The sequence below is a fragment of the Pristis pectinata genome, chromosome 15 (genome assembly GCF_009764475.1).
Source record: "Pristis pectinata isolate sPriPec2 chromosome 15, sPriPec2.1.pri, whole genome shotgun sequence".
Taxonomy (NCBI): domain Eukaryota; kingdom Metazoa; phylum Chordata; class Chondrichthyes; order Rhinopristiformes; family Pristidae; genus Pristis; species Pristis pectinata.
Genome location: NC_067419.1, coordinates 26,242,128 through 26,258,757, shown reverse-complemented (window position 1 = coordinate 26,258,757; position 16,630 = coordinate 26,242,128). Strand labels below are relative to the sequence as shown.

General features: G+C 36.4%; 1 protein-coding gene across 1 annotated transcript in view; it reads left to right on the top strand.

The window, feature by feature from the left end:
* The window catches only part of bmt2 (base methyltransferase of 25S rRNA 2 homolog), a 58,130-nt gene extending 43,458 nt beyond the window's left edge, over nt 1–14,672 (top strand). The window contains exons 4-5 of the mRNA XM_052030798.1: nt 3,361–3,475; nt 9,869–14,672. Coding sequence (XP_051886758.1) covers nt 3,361–3,475; nt 9,869–10,498 — 745 coding nt within the window. The 3' untranslated portion in view covers nt 10,499–14,672. The remainder of the gene's footprint in view (nt 1–3,360; nt 3,476–9,868) is intronic.
* Nucleotides 14,673–16,630: the final 1,958 nt, after the last annotated feature.

The following is a 16,630-nucleotide window of genomic DNA, read 5'->3' as shown; positions in this document are numbered from 1 at the left end:
CCTGCTCTGCATTTCACAACTTCTACATCCTTTTCTCTGTTCTCGCTCTCAAACTGCTGTCATTCGCTCATTGACCACATTAACTTTAACAGATTATCCTCATAATCACCCAGTTTTACCATATCAGAGACATACTGTTCCACCACCCTTTCCAGCTAATCAGGCTTCTTTCCTTCCCAGTTATGACAAAGCATCTTTGATCTGAAACGTTAACTCTTTTCTCACAGATGAGGCCCGACCTGTTGAGTATTTCCAGCATTTTCTGTTTTTAATTAGTATTGTATATTTGATACAAATTATAACTGTATTGGTATTTATTTATATATTGCTGTCCGTGTATTATAATAATTCCTTGGGGTAAATCTTTGAGAGCATTAACAGTGATCAGGTGTTTTATGTTGATGACTGATTACCATTTCCAAGAATATGTCGGGATCGTCTTCGATTTGCAGCTTCTTTCTCAGTGTTTAAATCATAAACTCATTACAGTGTAGATGGCGCCCTTTTAGCCAATCAAGTCTCCTACTGGATCTTTGAAGACAAAACTGGTCAATCCCATTACTCCAGTACCATAGTTCTGTGCATTTTTTAAAAAAATCTTTAAATATTAATCCAATTCTCTTTTGAAAGCTAAATTTCTAATCACACAATTTCAGGAAATTTGAGCAAAAAAAACTGGCACCTGTAGACAGTCACATTAAATCTGACCTTGACCTCTCTAGTAATGTCCCTAACTAAACCCAACAAAACTTTGTAGATTTCTATCAAATCTCCTCTCAATCTTCTCTGCTCCAAGGAGAACAGTATCAGATTTTCTATTTTCTATTCTATCCTTGCAGTTGGTTCCTGGAATGAAGGATTTCAATCTAGTGATTCTCTGCTGCATGCTGATCTTGGTATTCACAACTTTTGAGAATTGAATCAATGCTCTAATTGTGGCCTAACAAAGTAAAGTTTCAACACAATGTAGATACAGACATATAAATCAGTTGCTTGAGCTTTTTCTGCTATTCAATAAGTTTATGGCTGATCTGATTGTAACCTCACTCCACATTCCCATCTACTCACTGTAGCCTTTCACCCCCTTGCTTATCAAGAATCAATCTATCTTTGTCTTAAAAATATTCAAAGACTCTGCTTTCCACTGCCCTTTGAGAAAGAAACTTCCAAAAACTCACGATCCTCCCAGATGATAATTTCTTTACTCCATTTTAAATGGACTTCCTACATTATACTACGTTTGCTAGATCACTCAATCTATCTACATTTCCTTAGTAGTGTTTTTTTTTACATCCTCTTCCTAACTTGCTTTCCTGTCTTTCTTTGTCCTCGGGAAAAGTTAGTTAGTTCTGTAATTTTGTACTTCTGCTTGTGAAGCCGAGGATTCCATATCCTTTTGTAATCACATTCTCAACTTACCCTAACATCATCCAAGATTTATGCACTCGAACATTCATGTTTTTCTGTTCCTCTCAGTTTTTTTAGAATTGTACCATTTAGAGATGTTATCTAAAAGGAGATCTAGAAAAAAAAGCTAAATTGTATTTCTAATGACTTGCTGTCTGCATAGTAGTTGGGTCATAGTCAATTCAACTGACTCTCAGAACTGGTATGTAACCACACTAATCTTGTGCAACTGTGTGGCTGCCAACAACCTCAAGGATATGGCCTTGTTTCAATGGTGGTCCCGCAAGTCGAGGGACTATGAGTGGCATCTATTGCCTCCAGGCAGTGCATCCTGAGGCATTACCACCAGCATCATTCTGATGGCCTCTGACCCCTCGATACATTAAAGGCCTGTTTTCATTTTTTTTAAATGTCAGTAATGATCAGAGACATTTAAATGATTTAAAAAATTATTTGGAAAAGTTGCAAGTGTATTTAAAATTATATTTATGTTTTTAATTAACAGTATAATAAAAATAAAAAATCTTGGTTAAAATTACCTTTTTATTAAGACCAGTGACCACAATCAAAGGAACAGGGCTGGGCTGCATATGCCAGGTTTGTTTGGTGTAAAACTAAGGAGCCAGCTCAGTAACCTACAGAATGCTCCTGGCCACTGGCATTCTTTGTCTCCACAGACGTTTGGTTTGCTTGGCCCATGTCATTCTCCAGAAACAGATGCAGAAAAGGCTCCTTCCCCTGAACCAGTTCTTAACACACTTCAGAAATTCCTATCTTTTTTGCCCTTTAATATTAATCCCAGTCCCAATTTTTATTGCGATTTGGGCTAGTTGCCCATTTTCACTACTGCAGTTTTTGCTTATCTCTAATTTTTCTGTAGATTTTGTCTCCCTCTTTCCCACTCTTCGGTGGCCCAAAGGAAGCACCAGAAGGGTAATGGTCTCTTTTTGTTCTTAACTTCAGCCAGATCGATTCAATCCCTATTGAGGACAATGCCTGTCCAGAATAATATCTTGCTGAATCAATACTACCCAACAAACCACACTACATTTTTTATTTCCTTTCCTGAACACTTATGACTGGGAATATTTGGTAATCCTCCTACCTTTTAACCCAAGTCTCCATGATCACCGTAATGTTATATTCTTTACCCTTGCAGCTCGACAAATGCTCGTGCCCCCCATCGCACTCTCTCTAAATCCATCTCTCACCTTTTGATTTCTCTTATTCTGCTCCCTCCTAATGTGAAGCTAATTTTAGTTTTGTGGTTGATCACTGGGTGGCACAGTGCCCAGCAGAACTGTAGCCTCTGCTCCATCAACCCAGGTTCAGTCTTGACCACCTGGAGTTTGCACATTTTCCCTGTGACCATGTGAGTTTCCCCAGGATCCTCTGATTTCCTTCCACATCCCAAAGATATGCTGGTTGCTAAATTAATTGGCTACTGTAAATTGTCCCTGGTGTGTAGGTGAGTATAGGATTGGTGCAAACAGATGTTTGACAGCAGGGTTTAGTGGGCCAAAGGACCTCTATGCCATGTGACTGTGAGACTAAGTATTACTGGATATTTCATTTTAATGGACCAGATCATATTTGGCTTTAGTCAAGGTTTTCCATAAAGTCACCAGATATTTGCTACTTGGTGTTCAACTCGTCATTGACTTCTAAGCCTGAGTGTTGAAAATGAAGTCTGAGACCAGCTGGAGGTAAGATGTCAATAAAGGTGCACTGAGCAGATGGCACTTTGCATCCAGTCTCTTGGCTTTACATCATGGATGACTGGTGTTTGTTGCATGACCCCATTCCTTTCAATGAAGTCACTGACTATGAATAAAAAGTTACATGCTGGGAAAATAAATTCTTTTCTAAAAGTTTTATTCTATGAAACTACAAAATTGTGAAGTTGAATCCTGATGCCACTAATCATTTGACGTTATCTGCTTTATTTTCCAGTTTAGTATGCTTTTCAGGAAAGATCAGATTGCTGGATGTTGGAAGCTGTTTTAATCCGTTTTTGAAGTTTGATGAATTTCTAGCAGTTGGCATTGATATTGTGCCTGCTGTGGAGGTAAGTTGTACATTATATAGTGCTTCTGTAAATTTAAGTTCTGTTCTTTGAAATGGGTGTTTGCTTAACTAGAAAGTGCTGGCAAGGCAGGGATAGTATTTAGACTTCAATTTTGGAGGTTATAGGTTTATTTCAGAGGGATTTGAGGAGGGATATATTACAACTGGTTTTCAAAAACAAAATATTTAACACTGCCCATATTCACACATTCTTAACAAATGTGTCCATGCGTTGGATGGTTGGGTATCGAACTATATGCCTGGAAGATGAATGGAGTGTGATAATAGAGTAAAACTCTATTTATCCATTATCTGAATAATCAGAAGTCCTGATGGTTCAGCAAATGGCTCACCAGATGGTGTTTCCCACACTCCCTTGAAGCTTACTGGGGCCACTGGAATATTTATTATTATATTGTATAACATCTTAAAACAAAATCAATTAAAAGAGGTTATGGTATTAGTGGAATAACATCCAATAGTCTGGAAAATTTGCCCATTCAGCACCATCAAATTCCCAAGCGTGCTGAATTACTGTTTTATTCTATGTGGATAACTTTTACCTTGAAAACTTGATGGACTTCCACAGAGGGTAGCACTGGTCATGTGGGTTTATAAATCTTAGTTTTCAGGTTCGTGGTTTATATGAAATTGGGTGAAACTAATTAGTGATGGACAATAATCCAAAGGAATGTAAACAAGTTAGTGAGCGAGGGAGTGGAAGATGAATTTAAGGTATGCAAGTGTAAGTTCTCTACCTCAAAGAATTAATGCAGTAGAGTTTCTGCTTTGGGTATATTAAGCAATCCAGGTGCAAAATATGCTTTAAAATATTCTAGTCTTATCAACTGATTTTCTGTGCAACTTTTTACTTAACTCGGTTATAAATAGCTTAACACAAACTCTTCCATGAACCTGCACAATCATGGGCAATTTTAGAATGGAGTGATTTGTTACCTTTTGAGTGCTAAGTTGTTACAGTTTTACCTTTGCAGTTGAAAGTGTCTGCAATATGCAAAAAAAAATTTTTGATTTACTTGGTTTACTTATGGGGTTGACAATTTTTAATAACTGAGCATGTTTTTAAGAGGACCATTTACTGATTTAATTGATGTGAATAACTTCTTAGTTTTTTTTATATTTAAAAATGCCTATTAGTATCCTTGTACTCAAAAACTGTTTAGTTTTAAGAACCACTTTGAAAGATTATAAATAAGTGTAAGAAGCAGAAATTCGTCAGAGATTAGTTTGATTTTGGAATGTTGTCAGTTTTTGGGTGGAGTTGGTTTGCTGTGCAATGTTTCTTAAACAATGGTGGGGGGGGGGGTGCAAGTGGAGAGACATGCTGGGACTGGAGGAAATGTAAATGAGAACAGCCAAATCATCATCTAATCGAAGGTAGTGGAAAGAGGAGTCAGGGTGAGGGGGGGACCAAGAATTAAAGTAACACGGTACTAGAATCTCAGGATCGTGCTTGTGGACTGAATGGAGGTGTTCCTCAAAGCAGTCACTTAATCTGCATTTTAACTTTCCACGTAGCAAAGTCCCACTTAATCTGTGTTTTATCTCCATCGAGGAGTTGCATCTTGTGCAGTGACTGGAGTTTGTTGAATTGAACAAAGTACTAGTTAATCACAGGGGTGTTAGGAGCACTGGATGATGGGAAGGGAGGACACAAAAGGGTAGGTGTTACGTTTGTACTTATACGGAGAAGTCCCATGGGACTGAATAGCAGTCTTGGGTGGTGTGGGGGTGCAAGAATTGACCTTTTGAATTTGGAAGCTGATGTGATGACAGGCGAGGATAAAGTGGGCCTTATCATTGTGGGAGAAAGGGAAAGAACTGAGCACAAAAATGCAGGACATCAACATGATAGAGGATCCTGTCTGGTTGAAGAAAAATGAAGGAAGGTGAAGATGTGCCTTTAGTCCAAAGTGGAGCATTAGTTTACAAACAAGGAATAATGATTAGGTTCTGAGAGAGATGGCTATCTAAAATAACTCTGTGCCTTATTTCAGAAGGCTGGTGAATAATTTCAGAACTAGATTGATGAAAAAATGTTTGCCTTAGATCCAACTTGCAACATTTACTTTGAGCCCTGGGGCATGTAAATTAAAAACCTAATCAGTTATTGTACAATGACTTTTTATTGAATACATTATTCTTAGCAAATTTCAAAGTTCGATGACAAATAATGTTTTCTTAGGTTTGCAATTAACCAAGTAATTGCTGACCATGTTGCCCTCTATTATAGATTGAAAATGCTGTAACACCCGCTAACATTGCTGATCCAGAATGAACATAATTCAGTGGTGGAAGATTTTTGATCCTTTAGGATGGTTCTGATGAATGGTCATTGACCTGAAATCCTCATTTCTTTCTCTATAAATGCTGTCTGTTCAGTGGATTTATCACATTTTCTGCTTTTACTTTAGTGGAATAATTAAAGGATAATAATGAGACTCAAATTAGCAATGTGCATGTAACGCAGGGTTGTTGGAAGGAGGTGATTGCAAAAATCAGAGGTAGAAACTCATGGAAGGGTTTGGAAAGCAAGACTAATATTTTAAAATTTAAGTATTGCAATACTGAGAGTCAGTATTGGTCAGTAAAAAGAGGGGGATGATGATTTCAATTTAAGTAATTCTATTTTCACTGGAAATTAGATTAACAAACATTGACTTCCAATGGAAATTTGAGTAACCTTAAATTATAACAGAAAAATTAATTTAAAAATCTGTGTTTGTTAGACATGGATAACATTTAAAGCACAGGAGTAAAGTTTAACCAGTTTATCATTATAATTTAAATACCGAGAACCAAACCAGAAAGGTATCACACTGCCATCTCCTCTCTTTACAGGTGGAATAATGTTAACAAATGAGACAAGGTTTCAGGGAATAGAGGATGGTGATGGTGGTTCTTTGAATCGTGGCCCTTCAACCAAAAGCTTTAGTAATTTGGAACTAAAGTTAAATATTAATAAGCATTTGAATTGATTTCATTTTTATTGTCTATACTTTCAAATTTTTTATATTTGCTCTACACAAATGACCAACTTGTATGTCTGTCAGGCAAAACATACATGAGTAACTTGAAAGAAAACCTTAATATAACACATCGAGATCATATTGAAACATTTTCAAATATTGTACAATAATGGTTAAACTGAATTGGAGTTTAACTTAAAATGACTTGTGTCGTTTAGGGGGTAATTTATTTTGCTTCAAAGGATTATCATGGTTCATTCTGAATGTAACTTTAATGTAACCACTTGTATTAAAATTGAACACAATCAGAAGAATTTCAAAACATGGATTTGAAACAAATTTTTAACTTGACCATTTTATGAAAAGTTAGGAACAGTGTGTTCTGGGCATTCATGTATATGAATAAATTAAATTTAGTGGTTGTATGAAACAATGAGAAGGCTACTGAAGTATTTTCCTGAGTATCCAAAGGACTGGATGTTAATTGTTGCAGCCAGGCAAAACCCTTTTTGGAGTTCTGAGCATTGCCTAGCAAGATGGTGCCGGAGCGTGGCGACTCGTTGCAAGCTGCTGTCTACAGATCTACTCATTGCACCCAAGAAAGGTCCTGATGCCCTATCATGATGGTTATAGAAAAACATTAATCTTTGGTCCCATTGTATCAGAGAGCCATAGGGTGGATCAGCATGGAAACAGACCCTTAAGTCCATTGAGTCCACATTAACCACCATGCACTCGTTTATATTAATCCCATTTTATTTTCCCATATTCCAATCAATTTCCCTTAGATTCTGACAGTCATCTACACACTAGAGCAATTTAGTGGCCAGTTAACTTATCAACTTGCACTTCTTTGGGATGTGGAAGGAAACTGGCCACAGGGAGAACATGCAAACTCCACGCAGCACCAAAGGTTAGGATTGAACCTGGATCAATAGACTGTGGGGCTACAGTTCTTCTAGTTCCACTGCTGTGAACATAATTCTGTGTAGTATTCTGAAACTTCTCCAAAGAAAATTGAGTACTCTGGCAGATTTGCATCAGATTTTCTAAGCAATGTGCATGTAAGCACATTTCTAGTGTGTCTTGGGAAGACAATAGATGCATGTGTCACAAGAATGCCAAGGAGGCTTTTGTTGAAACACAAAATCTCACAGCGCTTGACAGGATAGATGTAGGATGGTGTTTCCCTTGTTTGTGAGTTCACAGCGAGGGGTCAGAGTCTCAGAATAAGAGATTAGCTATTCAAAACTCGGATGAAGATTGTGGATCTTTGCAATTCTATACCCAAGAGGGCTGTGGATAATTAGTTACTGAGTATATTCAGAACAAAGCACAATAGATTTTTTGATATTCAGGAAATTAATTGCAAGAAAGCTGTGCTGAGATAAAAGATTAGTTGTAAACTTACTAAATGTGGGAACAAGCAGGGGGCTGAAGGGCATACAGCTATTTATGTTATTATGACATCCACTCATAGTGCACTTATGATTTAATGCCACGTGTTCAACACCAATGAATTCAGCATTTAACAGTAGAAAGAAACCATTTTCCCTACCAATCACCCCCTTCCCAAAATGCACTGTTCAAAAGGAACATCTATTGCTTTAGATTTTGTGGTAATCAATTTGTAAAACTTCATTAGTTTTGAAGTCTCTGTGAATTAATGTAGCAAAAGTTATAATTGAGTTCTGACCAAAAGCTTAGCAAAATTCTGTTGCTCCTTTACAAGAGGACTTCGGTGACATTTCCTCACTATGTATTATCATAACAGGAAGAATGAGGAAGGGCAACACAAAACAACCTGTTAAGTTGAAGAAGAGCCCCTAGTATACAACCCTGTTTATCAAAGGTGCAAAGGGAGCAGTTTTCTTACATCAATGAGGAGAGTAATTCCTGCTTCTCTAAGAAGGTGCTAATAGTGATATTTCACATACTGTAGCCACAACATCAGCAATACAGCAGGGAACAGTATCTGTAAATGCAATGTTAGCATTCATTTTGAGACAACTAGAATATAAAAGCAAGGATGTAATACTGAGACTTTATAAGGTGTTGGTCAGACCACATTTGGAGTATTGTGAACAGCTTTGGGCTCCATATCTAAGGAAATGATGTGCTGGCATTGGAGAGGGTCCAGAGCATGTTTATGAGAATGGTCCTGGGGATGAAAGGGTTAACGCATAAGAGTTTGATGGCTCTGGGCCTGTACTCACTGGAGCTTAGAAGAATGAGGGGAGATCTCATTGAAACCTACTGGATAGAGTGGATGTGGAGAGGATGTTTCCGGCAGTGGGAGAGTCTAGGACCAGAGGGCACAGCCTCAGAATAGGAGGACGTCCCTTTAGAACAGAAATGAGGAATTTCTTTAGTCAGAGGGTGGTGAATCTGTGGAATTCATTGCCACAGACGGCTGTGGAGGCCAAGTCATTGGGTGTATTGAAAGCGGAGGTCGATAGGTTCTTGATTAGTAAGGGCGTCAAAGTTATAAAAAGAAGGCAGGACAATGGGGTTGAGAGGGAAGAATAAATCAGCCATGATCGAATGGTGGAGCAGACTCGATGGGTCAAATGGTCTAATTCTGCTCCTATGTCTTGTGGTCTCATAATCAGTTGATAAAATTTTATTCTAATTGTACATCCAGCTTTAATGTTCAAAAATTGATCAATGCAACTGTTGAAATGATTCCTGGATGTTGAAAGATGTAAGTGTACTTATAGTAAATATCCATTCAATTCACACCTCAAAGTACACTGAAACATCCTTATGTAATGACTGCTATGGAAATTCATGTTTTATTTATGGATGATATTTGAAGTCATGACTTGAGGCAGACAACCAGCATTTGGTTTATTTTCTGATTAAAGTGATGTAGGTTGTTTTAGTTCCCCTCTCAAAAATTATTTTTTTTTAAACTGATGGATAATTTTAAAGATTTATTTTTATGTATATGTGTACCAGTACATTCATTACAAACACAGGCATAGCTTTACTAACATGTTCAAATCTATTATATTTATAATTCTGCTTAGAGTTGTATAAGCAAGCAGGATGTTCCAAAATGTAAGTCAAGGCTAGAGTAGTACAAATATTAAATGCTCTAATTGAACTTGAGGCAGCAAAGGCATTTTAATTTGATAGACTCTTCATTCATCCATATTTGTTAAAATCTATCCATCAGAATCTTGCCTTTAGAAAAAGTATACTTCATTATGTTGTTAGCCATTATGTTTCCTTATCCAACACAGTTGATTTAAAATGTTAATGCAAAGCATAAATTGCATGAGTAATGGCACTATTTTGTTGTACAGTTGTTAGACGAGCATTTTGCACCATCTTACAAAGATTTAATAGTTTCTAAACTACAGTGAAATAACCTTGCAAATATCTTTTCTTTTATGCAGAGTGTGTATAAATGCGATTTCCTCAATCTTCAGTTACAGCAGCCTCTCCAGCTTGCTCAAGATACAATAGATGCCTTTCTCAAACAGCTAAAAAATCCCATTGACGCCCTCCCAGGAGAACTGTTCCATATTGTTGTGTTTTCTCTTCTGCTGTCTTATTTTCCTGCCCCTTATCAACGCTGGATCTGCTGTAAGAAAGCCCATGAACTACTTGCACTCCATGGTTTACTCTTAATAATCACACCTGATTCCTCTCACCAAAACCGTCATGCCTATATGATTAAGAGCTGGAAAATTGCCATAGAATCACTGGGATTCAAAAGATATAAATATGTGAAGTTCTCCCACATGCACCTCTTGGCTTTTCGGAAAATTTCCCTGCAGACAACAAGCGACCTGGTCAGCAGAAATTACCCAGAAATGCTGTTTATACCACAGGATTTCAACAATGTGGATGAAGAAGAATGCTCAGAAACCAGTTGCCAAGATCGCTCAGAAAGCGAAGACGACCAGCTAGCTTGTAGTTTTATGGAGCTACCTGATGCTCCATATGACTCTGACTCAGGAGAGAGCCAAGCAAGCTCCATTCCATTCCATGAAATGGAAGATCCAGTTTTGCTTTTAAGCTAACCTAGAACTTGTGATTAATTTGCTACCAGAGCTGCTGTGTTGCCAAAATAATTCTGCATTGCATAACTCTCGTATTATATACAGAACATGCAGTACAGTTTGCACATAGAACATGTGAAGCGTTTACAAAGTGGGCTACTCTTTCACATCTTTTAGAAAAATGAAAGCATGTGAGGGGTGTATAAACAGAACAAACACTTTGACATGTCATTAAGAAGGCAACAAGTGTAAATCACAAAGAAGCTTACTTCTTAAATGATATGGTAATGTAAATGTCAGATACTGCAATAGAGTTTTGTCAGCTTTGTTAACTGGAAGTCAACCTAGCAATCGTGATGTATTTTGATGTTTCACAAGTGGCAATGTCATTTACATTCACAACTGCAGCATAAACAGCAAAATGATAAATATAGCAATTGGGCTGATGGTACCTAAATCAAAGAGGGGAAATCTACCAGAGTGAATGGTTAGTGTTGTATCATTCTAGGATTCTAACTTTTACTTGAGAGATCACATTGTTGTGCTCCAATTCAGCTCACATTACCAAGTTGCTTGCTGCCTGGGACGTTATTTAAACTGTGTACCAATTCTGGTGCATTTGTTGTTTTTCCCCTTGTGTGTTGCTTTGGTAAATTGGAAAGAAAATGCAAACAAAAATTTAAGAAGTTAAGCTTCTGCTGACTGCCTGTAGTTAGGCTATAATTCACACTACCTTTGTGTGTAATTGTGCAGTTAGTCCCACAAAATTCAATGTTAAATTATCTTGACAAATAATTTTTTTTCTGTTCAGTTTTTGAACAAACTGGCATTGGGTCTTGTTGAAAGGCATATGCTGTCTTGTCCTTGCGACCTTTGGCTGATGACCTTACAAGAAGGAACATCTGTGGCATGGTCTGTAGTCGATTATATGTTAGAAATTTATCAGAAGTAAATTGAGAAAACAAGAAGAGTTTCTTTGCATAATTATATGCCACGAGGTGGTTACCTGTACATATTGCTAATTAACAGCTTTTTCATGTGTTATTTTCTAGCACCTCAAACAGAGAAATGTGTACAGATTACCCACGTGTAGATGGTGTTTGCCTGAAAATAAATAATTTGCGTAAATGTCATCAAGAAATATTGCAAAATATGTGATTTACTTCCTGATTGTAATTATGCATTTCTTTATTTTGTGCCATGTAAATTAGCAGATACATAAACACCTTTTCCCTTCTACTGTGAGTTAAACCCTCTGTGCCTTTCTTGGTCCAGTGAATATCATCATCTGCTTCAGGGTTGTTTGTTTGTTTCTTTTTAAATGCAAATGATAGACTAGGTTTATGTTGGTGCTGTCAATTCAGTTTGAGAAACTTACACTAATTTGATATTGGAATAATTTCCCAGTTATCCTTCTATACTGTTCAATTTTGTATATTTAATAGTTTGCTTAAAATTGATATAATCTATGATGGTGGTCACTTGTAAAACATTCCATTCACTAATGATTCTTTGCATGTGGAAAAAAAAGTTTGAAGTTTCCTCCTTAATTCTTTGGATGGTACTCTGAATCTGTGTCCTCTTAGCAATAGTTTTTCCACACTCTCAAAACTAATATTCTACCATTTCTCCAATTTCTGCTATTAACCAGATCTCTAATCTGCTCAGTACTTATGCTCAAAGGTCATCACAAGGCATCCTTCAGTAGATATTCCCAAAGTCAGCTGTGTTGCTTAGTTCCTTTTAAATAGATAACATAAGGAGATTGCATGGTTAAGTAAAATGCTCTGAAAGGGAAATGGATCCCTGACGCCATTTAGTTTGCTAACCTACTTGCAGCACTCTAAATTGAAGAACTTTCCAAAGACAGTTGCACTTTGTGGGAGTGATTTAAGGAAAATGCTTTCCCACAGTTGTTCCACGGCTTAATTAAACTTTTTTATTTGGATTCCTCGGCACTTATAACTAGCTAACCTTACCCCTTGACTCTTGAAAGACGCTTGCACTCTTTGAATGCTTTTGAACTACAAATGTTACAGTAGAATCATACTGCTGTGATTATAATGTAAATTTGGGCTGAGCCTGGTGTTTTGGTATGTTCTTACACCAAAATGAAGCAGAGTAAATGCTCCTGAAAGGATGAGATCTCTGCATTGCTAAACATCTAATTAATATCACAAATTTAACACTGGAGCAGTCAATTTATTTACCAAAAACAGCAATTTTCAGAAAATGTTTCATTCTAAATGTTCTAAGTATGTAATTATTAACTGCAGTAGCTTCATATTTTCTCTGCAAATTAATTACAATTTTATAGTGAGTTTTTCATTTTGATATATTCATTGAAGAATCTTTAAAATTCTGAGCCATTTTAATAACACTAATCATCACAAATTTTCATTTGCCGTTAATTTTTATTTGTATATTGGAGTACTATTTTATTATCTGTCTGCTTACCTTGCAAACCAAGTACCCAAAGCACTTCTTCCATCTTTTTAACAAGTGCATTGACATATGGGGGAAAAAATATACTGTAGTATATAGTGAATGCTCAGACAAAACATATTTCAGTATCAGTTATTGAATTACCAGATCATGATTACTTTCAATTACAATATTTAATCATTTATGATTTTCATAACTCTCCAATTTGGATCAATTGAACATGATTATGTATCTGTTATCTTTTCTGACATTTGATTGTGACAAAAGGTTTGGAAACAGTTTCAATATAGTACCGATTCAAATGGATTTGGTTATTCATATGGAGTGTTGGTAATTGTAGGTAACAAGTATGTAAGTCACTGATCAAACTTCTGGATCCTACAGGAATACAAATATTAATCTTAAAAATATAAATTCAAAATATTCTCAAAAACAAATTTAAATTTAAAAAGAACAGTTAATAAAGACTGTGGTTTAAAAATTGATGTCTTTTTGATTGTAAACTAAAACAGGTTCTTAATTCACATTTTTCACAAAAATTGCACAATTCTGTTACATATCAGTACCACAATAAATTTATGCAATGAAAGATGAAAATGTTATTGGAATGTGAAAATAGAAACGATTTGCTTAATATCCCAAAAAATATTAACAAGGTATTCTGTTCAGCAGCCAAAGGTTAGCAGGTAAAATGGCATTTTGGAAATGCCACTGTGTGGAATTGTCTCAGTGATGCATTTTGTGAAGAGTTTACCTCATAATGAGGCTTTGCACTTAAACCTTGTGACCTGGGTTAAAACTGTTTTGCTTTTAAGTAAACTTCAGCTGATACTTCATTTTCTCTTTAATTGTTTAAATTTGTTATTTCTATTACACTAGCATTAAAAAATTTGCATGTGTGATGTGTTCAACAATCTTTTTGTATTGTTTTTCTACTTTTTATTATTAAACTCTGTGCTGTGAATATAGACCCACTGTAGGTGCCAAAGACTGGAGTGGCATTGTGTTTGCTTGGGTTTCCATTTTTGAAAGATTAGGACCTCGCCAAACTGAAGTGTCAATGGCCATTAATGCATTTTCAGCTTTAGACCAAAATTATCTGTTTTAAAAACTACTCTCTAAAATTTGTTTCGAAAAAACATACATTTTCAGAAAATAATACTTTGTAACCATAAGCCCTGTAAATTTTCATTGTTCTTGAACCTTATTTTACAGAATCAGTTAACTTGTAATTGGAATTTGTTATAGCCTGTTGTAGTTAATCCTCAGAATAGTGTTGGAACATGATGCTAAATCTATGCTTTCCAAAAAGTTAACAATTTAAAACGACAGCATTGATCAAGGTGTCAGCTGGATACAAAACGTTCAAGCTCAACTCCAGTTACCCAACATTGGTTGTTATACAATACTTAAAGAATATAGCAATTTAACTTCAGCCATGGAAACCCTACTGAAAGCATTAATGCCTTGAGTGTAGATTAGCTGAATGGTATATTTGGTACTAAAATATTTCAAATCATTTTCTTATCATATTTTGGCTTACATGATCTGATGCTACCTTTCTTGATTATTTGTATCAGCTCCACTAAAATGAATGTGACTTTTTCTACTCTGTAAATTTCATTTTTCAGACTGGAATTGCGTAATTATTCTCATTAACAGTCACTTAATGTTAAAATGCATTGTGACATAACTACAGTTTGAGTGTCAGCTGTGTAGTTGCTAGGGCAATAAACTGAAATTTACACCTAACAATATTTTGATTGTATTTTTCTGACTGAAATGTAAAGTGCACATTTACATTATATTTATCTTATCCTGTGTGAAGAGGTGAGGTCTGAAGAATGGATATTTTGCCTTTAGAAGTGAGTTTAAAATGTGTTTCTTTTTCCTCTGACAGCTGTTACAGGAAAACAAAAAATGAAATTGCAGCAATTTCTTGAATGAAATATTGCAGTTCAGCTTCAGAAAGCATTTCTAATCTGAAAATCCTGGTTTGAGAGACTGTTCAAATTTACAGAAAATTCTTCTTGCAGTTCAAAGTTTTGATTGTAGTCCCAAAATAAGCAACTTTGGATTGACCAATATTGACCTACAACAGTAACATGTAGAACACCCGATTCTAACACTCTTAGGGTGGCAAAACCTTAGTGTTTCAGACAAGTAAAATTTGACACCAAGGAGATATGAGGGGAGGGAGGAGATAAAAAGAAAAGGTTTTAAGAAGAGTGGGGGAAAAAAAGATGAGATTCAGAGAGAAAATTCCACAGGAGCAAGGCCAGAAACATTTAAAAACAAAAGATTTTTTTGTTTCAAAACATTGGTTTCTGTTCAAGTATTGTAGATTTTGTACAAGAGTGATAAATGTACAAGATTTGGTGTAAGTTAGGACACAATGACAGTTCATGGAGGATAGAATGAGGGAGGCTGAATGGCAAGTCTAGAGATAACCATGGATTATTCAAAGATCATGAGGTCACAGATTCAGTGTTTGGGCAAAAGACTGTAGGGGATGTCAGGGAAAACTCAATGCAAATATTAGTTATGGTATGCAACGTATTATCTAGAAGAGCAATGAAAATAAAATAAGATTTCAAAAGGGAATTTGAAGGGCATTTGAGGGAAGATCATTTGTAGAACTGACAAGATTGCTCTGCTAAGAGCTGGCATGGAATGGATGGGCCAAATGACTTTGTGAGCTCTAATGATTGAGGTTTTCAGGAGCAGAGGAATTGGGAGTGGGCATTTGTAACAATGTTGAGCATTCTTGGTGATATGAATATAAGGTCCAAATATGACATCAATGCAAACAGTCTGGCTCAGTTTCAAAAGGTAACAAGGGGGTGGAGTTTGTGACCAGAACAAAAGAAAAAATACTTTGAGTCTTCCATTTAGGAAGTTTTTCATCATTCAGTACTGAACAACTAAAGGGATCTGACAATTTGAATACAGTAAAAGGTTCAAGATGGTGAGGTAAAGTTGGATGTTGTCAACCTATTTTTTAAAATTTTATTTACAGCGTGGTAATGGGCCCTTCCGGCCCAACGAGTCCGTGCCACCCATTTTTTAAACCCAAATTAACCTACCCATACGCCTTTTAGAATGTGGGAGGAAACCAGAGCACCCAGAGGAAACCCACGCAGACACGGGAGAACGTACAAACTCCTTACAGACAGCGACGGGAATCGAACCCCAATCGCTGGCGCTGTAATAGCGTCGTGCTAACCGCTACGCTACTGTGCAAAATGTTTTGGGGAAATTACACTAGCTTCAAGGACATATGAGGAAAGGGTGTTGGAGATGTAATAGTTTACAAGGATGAAAGGGTCAGGGATTAGTTGGGAGGGATGAATAGCAAAGGAACTGTTAACACTAGAAAAGGAGTTGAGTAGTAGCAGCTTATCAGAAATAGGGTTGGGAAAAGTTAGAGGAGTTCTTCATTGATGAAATAACCTCAGGGACACGAGATAGGAGAGAAACAGGGTTGTAATCCAGGACTAGAGTAGATGGGAGTGATATTTACAAAAAATGTACTCTGCACTTGGAGGATAGTGAGGGTTTAAGTAAACTGTTTGCATTAGAGAAAAGGAACTGCATGTTATCTTTGCATTCAGAATGATCCTGGAATGGTGACATTTTTACCAGATTAGAACAAGACCCGAGTGCTTTATATAGTTCAGCCAGATCTGGTGATGAATGATGAAATCA